General features: G+C 35.8%; 1 protein-coding gene across 1 annotated transcript; it reads left to right on the top strand.

The window, feature by feature from the left end:
• The first annotated feature begins 3,806 nt into the window (after nt 1-3,806).
• Nucleotides 3,807-6,233, top strand: LOC127120299 (lysM domain receptor-like kinase 4). The gene has a single exon (XM_051050710.1). It carries the CDS (start codon nt 4,109-4,111, stop codon nt 6,038-6,040), a length of 1,932 nt encoding a protein of 643 aa, XP_050906667.1. The 5' UTR covers nt 3,807-4,108; the 3' UTR covers nt 6,041-6,233.
• Nucleotides 6,234-10,748: the final 4,515 nt, after the last annotated feature.

Consider the following 10,748-nt stretch of genomic DNA (forward strand, 5'->3'; position numbering starts at 1 on the left):
TTATGCTATACCCTGATAGATTTCCGTATGCTGGAAAATCATTAATTGTGCCAAACAACATCGCCCTCAAGTTGAAACTTTCTTTCCTATATCCATCATAAACCTCCACACCGGTCTCCCACAAAATCTTTAAATCTTCGATTAAGGGCTTCAAGTACACGTCTATGTCATTCCCTGGTTGTTTAGGTCCAGAAATCAACATAGCCAACATCATGTACTTACGCTTCATACATAGCCATGGAGGTAGGTTATAAATCATAATAATCACAGGCCATGTACTGTGTGAGATACTCTGGATACCGTGTGGGTTCATTCCATCAGTAGATAATGCCAAGCGAAGGTTTCTTGATTCTTCTCCAAATTCAGGATAATCATTATCAATTTTCAACCACTGTGGTGAATCTGCCGGATGTCGATACTTTCCATCTATAATTCTTTCATCTGCATGCCAGGTCAAGTGTCTTGAATCGGTTTCACTACGAAACATGCGTCTAAATCTCGGAATAACAGGAAAATACCACAAGACTTTTGCTGGAGACAACTCATTTAACGATGCATACTCATTTCAAAACAAAACGCAATCGTTTGGACATGCATGTATCTTATCATAGCTCATGCCAATAGAGCACAACATCTTTTTGGTCTCATATGTTCGATTGGGAAGAACATTATCCTCAGGAAGCATATCTTTCAAAAGGGCTAATAACTCTGTGAAACTTTTATCCGACCATCCATTGCCCGCCTTTAAGTTGTACAACTTTAATACCGCAGACAATCTTGTGAATTTAGTGCAACCATCATACAAAGGTTTCTCTGCATCACTTACCAACCTCTCAAACATTTCGGGACAATCCTTAAGATCTCCTTCAAGTGCTTCTGCAATCTGTTCAACTCGATCACAATCGTATGTATCTGCGCCACTATAGTTTGAGGCATAGGTCGTACTATCCCCCGGTTCAACATTCTCGTTACTTTTCTCACCATGCAAATTCCAACATGTATAACTTCGATCAATTCCATGCCTCATTAGATGCGATGTCAACTGAACTGCGTCAACCCGTTTCCCATAACAACAACCCAAGCAAGGACATATCATTCTACTGGGGTCTTCGGCGTGCGCAACGGCAAACTTAACGAATTCTGATACCCCATTCTCGTACTCTCTCGACAATCGATTGGAAGACATCCATGTATTATCCATTACTAATTAGAATAAACAAAAAACAATTTCAGAAGAGAAACCAAAAATGGGATGAGACAAAACAATTTCGCTTTATTGAGTTAGTCTCTGTGCAGGGCATTCATGTCTCCATTTACTCTATCAAATAACATTCATACCTAAACTTCTTAAGTTACTAGCTACGCTATGTACGCTAAGTTACTAGAATCAAAGGTTTCTAATGTCTCTATAATGCAACCATAACCGAACCCTAACAACAATCTTTGAATGTGATTCATAGCGATATCAAATTCAGCAATTTAAAAACCAACCGTCAATTGCCTAATAAACCCAAACTATTTAAATGACTATGAATATTGAAACTTTACAGGTCGAAACAAACGTAGCATAGACAACAATAACATAAAACTGAAATGGGGCAAAGCTAAAACAAAGCAATAGTGCAAGTAATAATGTATGCTAGAATAAATACACTCATAAGCTGCATCGTGTACCTTTGATTGGTAGAAGGAGGAAACGTCGTAGATCTAACAGATGTGGAAGGAGAACGCCTTAGAAGTGCGAAAATCGTAGCAGTGAGAACCCTAACGTGAAAAAGAACGAAAATAACAGAGAGTGAAATAACAAAACGCGCAGTATGTTATAATTTTAATGTTTACTAAAGGGGACCTTAGAGGGCGCTTGTGGAAAAAAAGCGCCCTCTAAATGGGGCCTAAGAGGGTGCTTATGAAAGCGCTCTCTAAGGCTTTCCAGAAGCGCTTTATAAACTGGAAATGCACATGGACTTATAACAGCGCTTTTTTAAAAGCGCCCTCTAAGGGTAACCTTAGAGGGCGCTTTCTAAAAAGCGCCATGTATTGTTGTCCCTCTATCTCCTCCTTATTTTTTCGCTTCATCTTAGAGGGCGCTTTATTACAAAAGCGCCCTCTAAAGTGCGTTGTCTATTGCTCCTTATTTTTTCGCTTCACTTTAGAGAGCGCTTTTGTAATAAAGCGCCCTCTAAGGTGCGCTGTCTATTCCAGTTTTTGGCGTAGTGATATTCACCCCAAATCTTAAGGTGATAGGTGAGACTATTACCCATACTACTCACACTTGATACATCTCAACATTGAAGAATGCATTGAAGTTGATGTGGGAAACTAAAGTCCCTGATAAAGTAAAATAATTTTGTTGGTGTCACTTCCAAGATAAACTTCCAACAAGATTACAATTACTTGCTAGGAACATCATCCATGATCCACACGATATGGTATGTGTGTTTTGTTTTCAGCAGGAGGAAGATTTAGAACATTTGTTTCTGAGATGTGCAGTGGTGCAAAACGTGTGGTTGAATGTTTTTTTATGAACTGGTTCTGACATAAATCCAGACGGGAATATCTTAGACCATTTCTTCAGGTCGAGGAAGTATTGAGCTGAGTTGGTCGAGTGCAGGCTGTTGAGTATCATATGGATGGCTTTTTGCTGGTCAGTTTGGAACAAAATAAATGATATATTTTTTAATGATACAATAGCTAGTGTGACTGAGTTGAATTTCAACATAAAGCCTTATCTTGATTTTGGCTTAGTGTATATTTTAGTCTCAATCAACTATGTAATTTTTATGATTGGTACAAAAATCATATTCTTTGCCTAAAACTTATTTGAACTTTGTATGGGCTGAACGTTCCTTGGTATTAGGTTAGAGTACCCCTAGTACTCTACTTCAGTACATCTTTGAAAGAATAATCAGATAAAAATCGATAATCACAACAACAACAAAATACCTCAAAAAACAAGTACGTCAAAATTCGACTTTGACCACACAAACAAAAAATGTAGTGTCGAACAATCAAACTGATGGTTGGATCGTTGTAAACGAAAGTGACTAAGGGGCGGCATGAGGGTGCGTGCGTTGATCGGCGTTGATGTTGATTTGGAGACTGACCAATCTATGAGTAACTGTTATAATTATATGGTTGTTTGTGAGAAAAACGATCTCTAAGTGGGTCGAATGAGAAAGAATAATGTCAAGGTTAAACAACATCTAGAAAGGAAAAAAATGTTGAATAATGACAATACGTAAAAAGGTATGAAAGTAGTAGCAATAAAAAACGATAAAAAATTTGTATTGGTAATATTTATGCGGAAGGGAGTTCCAAAATCGAAAGCTTTGCGATACCAAATAGGAAAATAAAATTTTGGTATATTTAAAAATTATAATTATAATAATGAAATAAAAATATTTAAATATTTTAAAAAAAAATAAACCCATAGATTTTGTTGAATGAGTTTCACACTAATATTACAATTTAACATTTACAATAATATTTAACATCAAAATTTCAATGTTTAAATTTTTTTTAATAAGTAATTTTTCTTTAAAAAAATCTGTTTATTCCACTCTAGTGTATTAAAACATCAATCATTTGAATTATTAAATATATACTTTTTAATTCTTTTATATTTATTTATATAATCTATAAACTCGATCATTGAAATAACATGTTCAATAAAAAAATCCACTATGCTGAATCACATTGTTTTTATTTTCAAAACTATAACTCAAAGTGATAAGGCAGAAAGTCAAGTAAACGAGTATCTTCCAAGCATTGCTACATTAGTATTTGTAACGCTTTCATTAGAAAAAACAAATATTTGCCATGCTATTTAGTCAATAAGAATCCAACCCTACCAATATTCTCCAATTTTTTTAACAAACAATTCAACTTCTACAACCAAATCACCACACTTCGTTTCTTCTCAGAAATTGTCCTTCTATTGGATTCTCTCCAACATGCATTTCTCTCCAAACATATTCAATGTTATCTGAAGTGCATGTGATGCTACATAGATTACTTGTTATAGACTCTTCATATGTACCCCAAAGATTCCATTTATATTACATTATCATAACACTATTACCTCCCATTCTCTGCAACCAATAACAACATGCATCTCTTTCCTTTCATTTTCACTCTCTTCTTCTTCTTCTTCTTCATCACCAACATCTCCATCATCCTAGGACAACAACCTTACATTGGCCTATCCACAACAGCCTGTCCTCGAAAAGGCGACTCCAAATCAATCCGTGGCTACACATGTAACGGCCAAACTCACACATGCCAAGCCTACCTCACCTTCAGATCTCAACCAATTTACAGTTCAGTTTCAACAATCTCATCTTTACTAGGCTCAAACCCTTCTCAACTCGCCGAAATTAACTCGGTTTCTGTAAACGAAACATTCGAAGTAAACAAAATGGTAATTGTTCCTGTCAACTGTTCTTGTTCTGGTAGCTATTACCAAGCAAACACATCCTATGTTTTTCAAAACACAGACACTTATTTCTTAGTTGCTAACAACACTTTCGAAGGCCTTTCCACTTGTCAAGCTTTGATGCATGAAAATCATAACCCTGCTGATATATATCCTGGTAGAGAATTACTTGTTCCTCTTAGATGTGCTTGTCCTACAAAGAATCAAACTGAAAATAACATTAACTATCTCTTAAGCTTTTTGGTTAATTGGGGTGATTCAGTTTCACTCATTAGTGAAAAATTTGGTGTTAACTTCAAAACCACTCTTGTAGCTAATACTCTTACTTTAACACAAGCTACTATTTATCCTTTTACAACACTTCTTGTTCCTCTTTTTGATAAGCCTAAAAGTTCTCAAATTCAAACAGTTTCGGTTTCGCCACATCAACAACCTTCTCCTTCATCAACCTCGTCTTCATCTTCTTCTTCAACCGATAGAAAATCGGGAAAAACTTTGGTTTATGTTGTGGTTGGAGTACTTGGAGGACTTGTAGTTATTATAGCTTTAATGTTAATTCTATTTGCTTTAATTTTCTTTAAAAAGGGTAAAAAGAAAGATGATTTTTCGGTGAATGTTTCGGAGAGTATTATTTGTTCGGCGAAAGAGAAACCTGTGAAGAAAGAAGATGAAAAGTTGTTAGAGATTATATCTGGTATAGGCCAATCTTTCAAAGTGTATGATTTTGAAGAAATTAAGGTTGCAACAGATGATTTTAGTCCATGTTTTTTGATCAAAGGTAGTGTTTATCGCGGTGTTATTAACGGCGATTTGGCTGCAATTATGAAAACAGAAGGAGATGTTTCACAAGAGATACAGATTCTCAACAAAGTTAACCATTCTAATGTTATTCGCCTTTCGGGTGTTAGCTTCAACGAAGGACATTGGTATCTTGTTTATGAGTATGCTGCAAATGGATCGTTAAGCGATTGGATATTTTCTAACAACAAAATGAGTGATGAAAAGTTTCTGAGTTGGATTCAGAGAATGAAGATTGCATTGGATGTTGCAACAGGAGTTGAATATCTTCATAGTTTCACTTCACCTCCACATGTTCATAAGGATCTTAAATGTAGTAATGTTCTTCTCGACAACGAATTCAAGGTGAAGGTTGCGAGTTTAAGGCTTGCGAGGTGTGTGGAAGGATTCGAAGATGATGATGAAGAATTTATTGCTACAAGACATATTGTTGGGACAAGAGGTTACATGGCACCGGAGTATTTGGAAAATGGAATCGTTTCTACGAAGCTCGATGTTTATGCGTTCGGTGTGTTGATGTTGGAAATCATCACAGGAAAAGAGGTTGCTGCTATTTTATCAGAAGATAATGAGAATCTGATAGATTTTTTAAGGGGTGTAGTTGATGAGGAGAATGGTAATGAGAAGTTGAAGGAGTTAATGGATTCTTCGTTGCAAGGAAATTATCCATTTGAGCTTGCTATGTTTGTGATTGAAATTATTGAGAGTTGTTTAAAGAAGGATCCGGGAAATCGTCCTGCGATGGATGAGATTGTGTCGGCTTTGTCAAGAACATTAAACTCTTCAGTGAATGTTGGTAGATACTAAAGGGATAATAGTTAGATCAGTTAGTGAGATTTCTGTGTTTGATATGTTCTGGTTTTCTTTATCAGTATGTTGTATGATAGTACTATTTAATGTGTGTGTTAAGCTAGTACTATTTTTAAGATCTGTTTTTTCTGAAAATCAATGCATTTTGCAGAAAGTAAATACTAAGAGGATGATTGGTTTGGGTAGTCAAGACATTGACTTGTACAAGTTGCAAATAAAGACACTCACCTTAAAGTTAAAGTCTCTTATCAAACTCTTGTTAACCAAGCCATACCTCAACCACAAGGTGACCAAAAACCAATGCTTACAACATTACAAGTTCTGATTTATAGTTTTTTTTCAAATAATTGTTTAATTCCTATGTCGGTCATTTGACACTTTAAACTTGGTCATGCATCACACAAAAGAATCAAACAAATGTCTCAAATGTTTTCATCATTTACTTTTGATGATAATGCCACATGTGACACTTGCCATTTAGGCAAACAAAAAAGTTACTTTATCATACAAGTAATTAAGTTGCATCCGGTAGTTTTGAATTATTGCATTTTGATATTTGGGGTCTATTAACCATACCTTCTATACAAAATCATAAATACTTCTTAACTATCCTTAATGACCATACAAGATTTGTTTGGATCATTCTTCTTAGAAACAAATTTGAAGTTTCACAACAGGTCCAAAATTTCATAAACTTGATTACAACCCTATTCAACACAATACCTAAAGTTGTAAGATCAGACAATAGACTTGAGTTCATGCTTAATCAATTCTATGCATCTAAAGGCATTATTCATCAAAGGTTTTGTGTTGAAATTCCCCAATAAAATGGAAGGGTTGAAAGAAAACACTAATGACTTCTAAATGCTGGTACAACCCGTCTCTATCAACTAAAATTGCCTAAACAATATTGGTCATTTGCCATCCAATTTGCCACTCTCATTATAAACAGGGTCCCTATCCCTTTCTCCAACATAAATCACCTTATCAAGTTATGCATAGTAAATCATCAGACATGATTCATTCAGAGTTTTTGCCTCATTATGGTATGCTTAAACCCTTCAAGCTCATAGAATAAAGCTTGATCCTAAGGCAAGGAAATGCATATTTTTAGGATATAAATCAGACATGAAAGGACATGTGCTTATATGCATGACCATAACGGGTTTGTCTTCATGAATGTTTCATTCCAAGAACACATTCTTCCTTACAAATCCACAATTGACTCATAATCCACAACTTGGACCTACTTTCCATCAATACCTGCCACAAATCAACCAGGCCAAAATAGTCAATTACATTTACCAGATGCATCAAACATAAACAAGGATCCAATTTTTGTTGTCATTCTTGAACCAAGCCACAACATAAATTTTGATCCACCAAATAAACACACCATGCAACCTACCATACCTGCCCAATTATCATAAAAAAAACATGCCCGAATCGAGGTATCTTATTTCCTAGGGAGCCACTTATTCAAATGAATGGATACTTAGATACAAACTAACCATGATGTGTTGATACTCAAAGATCAATATCAGGTCAATGTTTCTTCCTTGGAATGTCAATGATTTCATGGAGAACTAAGAATTAACTAATAGTATCAAGATCATCATCTGAAGCAGAGTATCGGACACTAGCAGCAGTAACTTGTGAATTTTAGTGGTTGCTTTATCTATTGAGTGATATTCAATCTGAATGTGTCAGAACACCTGTCATTTATTGTGACAATCAAAGTGTCTTGCACATTGCAGCTAATCCAATTTTCCTTGAAGAACAAATCACTTGGAGATTGATTATCACGTTGTAATGGAGAAACAAATCCTAGGAACCATAAAACTTCTTACTATCAAATCTAAATACCAGCTAGTAGATTTCTTCACTAAAGCATTGCATCCTCGCAGATTTAATACACATTTAACCAAGTTTAAGATGGTAGGTATATACCAACCTTCAACTTGTAAGGGGATATTGAAACATCAAGAACAAAGTAGCAAAGACATGAAGCATATGGAAGGACAAAGTGAATGAGAGATATGATGACCTTGTATATGTGAATAGGAATTATTTTATCCATAGATTAAGGGTTTGTTCCTAGAATAAGGGAAACAAATCAGTGTGAATAGGAATTAGTTTATCCATAGATTAAGGGTTTGTTTCTAGAATAAGGGAAACAAATTAGTGTGAATAGGAATTAGTTTATTCATAGGGTTTGTTCCTAGAATAAGGGAAATAAATCAGAAATTAATTTGTTCTCATTAAATGTAATTAATTAGTGTAATTACTTGTATAACCCTATAATCTCTATATATACCAGAAATAATAATGAGAGAGGGATAAAACCTATTTTCCTGACATGGTATCAGCCTCGAGATCAAACCTGTGATTTTCTGGTTCTGATCGAGTTTTATTGTTCATCCTTTATTGGTCTCTGATCGATCAACGTGGAATTTGTTTCGTGGAGATTTCATTGTGATTCTAGGGTTAGGGCTTCGGTTTGTTTTGCGATTCTTTTCCCAAATCGTGATTCTCGGTCGTGTTTTTTTTTTCGGTTGCAATTTTGATTTTTTTGTTCTTGGATGTTCTTGGTTTGAGATTCTTGATCGTGATTATCTTTTGATTCTGCCGCTTCTTCAAAATCGCATTTACTTTGTTTGTGGATTGTGGATTGTGGATTCTTCGGTTCGTGGATTATCTTGGTTATTTTCTTGTTGCATTGTTCGTGGAGTATTTGGTTTGTTTACTGTTGCTGGATTATTATTATAATAAGAATTATTATTATAATAATTTATCAATTAGTGAGGTTGAATCTTGTTGCATACTAACTTAGATGGCTTCCGAAAAAGAAAGAGATAATTTTTGTGTCCGTTTTACCGGCAAAAATTATTCGGCATGGGAATTTCAATTTAAGATGTATGTTAAAGGAAAGGGATTATGGAGTCACTTAGATGATGTTTCTAAGGCACCGACGGAGAAAACTGCTTTAGATGTGTGGGGAACTAAAGATGCTCAAATCATCACTTGGATTCTCAACAGTATTGATCCTCAGATGACCAATAATTTGCGCTCTTTTTCAACTGCTCAAGAAATGTGGAATTATTTGAAGCGCATTTATAACCAGGACAATTCGGCAAAACGGTTTCAGTTAGAGCTAGACATAGCCAACTATAAACAAGGTGACTTGTCTATTCAAGAATACTATTCTGGTTTTCTAAATCTCTGGACAGAACACTCCGCTATTATACACGTTAAGGTTCCCAAGACCTCCCTCGCGGATGTTCAAGAAGTTTACAACACCAGTGGGCGAGATCAATTTCTCATGAAACTTCGTTCAAAATTTGAGGTTGTCAGATGTGCTTTGCTAAATAGGAATCATGTTCCTTCTTTGGATACTTGTGTTGGTGAACTTCTCAGGGAAGAACAACGTCTGATTACTCAAGGAGCTATGTCTCATGGTGCTGTCAGTTCCAAACCCGTGGCAATTGCATATGCTGCTCAGAGCAGAGGAAATGGTCGTGATATGCGACAAGTCCAATGTTTTTCTTGCAAACAATTTGGACATATTGCTCGCAGCTGCAGTAAGAAGTTTTGCAACTATTGCAAACAACAGGGTCATATCATCTCTGACTGTCCCACGCGTCCTCCCCGACCAGCACAACGTCCATCCCAAGCATTCCATGCCACTACCAACTCTACAGTTGGTCCTCTCAGTACTGGTGCATCTAATGGCGGTGTTATACAACCTGAAATGATTCAACAAATGGTACATTCTGCTCTTTCAGCCTTGGGAATTCAGGGTAAGTCTTCTAATGTTTCTCAACCGCGGTTTCTTGATTCTGGCGCATCCAATCACATGACGGGCTCCTCTGAATACTTGCACAATTTACATTCTTATAATGGCAATCAGCAAATTCAAATTGCCGATGGTAATAAACTCACTATCACTGATGTTGGTGACATAAATTATAACTTTTGTGACGTGCTTGTATCAACCGGACTTGCTTCCAACTCATTGTCAGTTGGTCAATTGGTGGATAACAATTATAATGTTAATTTTTGTCGTGTTGGTTGTCTTGTGCAGGAGCAGGTGTCAGGGAAGGTGATCGAAGGGGCCTAAAGTGGGAAGATTGTTTTCGCTCCAATTTAGCTCTAGTCATTTATCTTTTGCTAGTAATAGTGTTTTGAACTCTTATGAGGATTGACATAGAAAATTGGGACATCCAAATTCTATTGTTTTGTCTCATTTATTTAAAACTGGTTTGTTGGGAAATAAACATGTTTGTACTGCTTCTATTTCATGTTCTGTTTGCAAATTGGCTAAAAGTAAAACACTTCCTTTTCCATCAGGTGCTCATCGTGCCTCCACTTGTTTTGAGATGATTCATAGTGATGTGTGGGGAATGTCTCATGCAGCATCTCATGCTCACTATAAATATTTTGTCACATTTATTGATGACTACAGTCGTTTTACTTGGATATATTTTCTTCGATCTAAGTCTGAAGTGTTTTCTATGTTTCAGAAGTTTTTGACATATGTTGAAACTCAATTTCAAGAAAGTGTGAAAAATTTTCGATCTGACTCTGTAGGTGAGTATATGTCTCATGAGTTTCAGGAGTACCTTCAACAAAAAGGTATCTTATCTCAACGATCTTGTCCCAATACCCCCCAACAAAACGGGATGGCAGAGCGAAAGAATCGTCA

Source organism: Lathyrus oleraceus, chromosome 2, assembly GCF_024323335.1.
Source record: "Lathyrus oleraceus cultivar Zhongwan6 chromosome 2, CAAS_Psat_ZW6_1.0, whole genome shotgun sequence".
NCBI lineage: Eukaryota > Viridiplantae > Streptophyta > Magnoliopsida > Fabales > Fabaceae > Lathyrus > Lathyrus oleraceus.

Coding starts and splice junctions, on each gene's coding strand:
- LOC127120299 (XM_051050710.1), top strand. CDS start 4,109: ATGCATCTCTTTCCTTTCATTTTCACTCTCTTCTTCTTCTTCTTCTTC.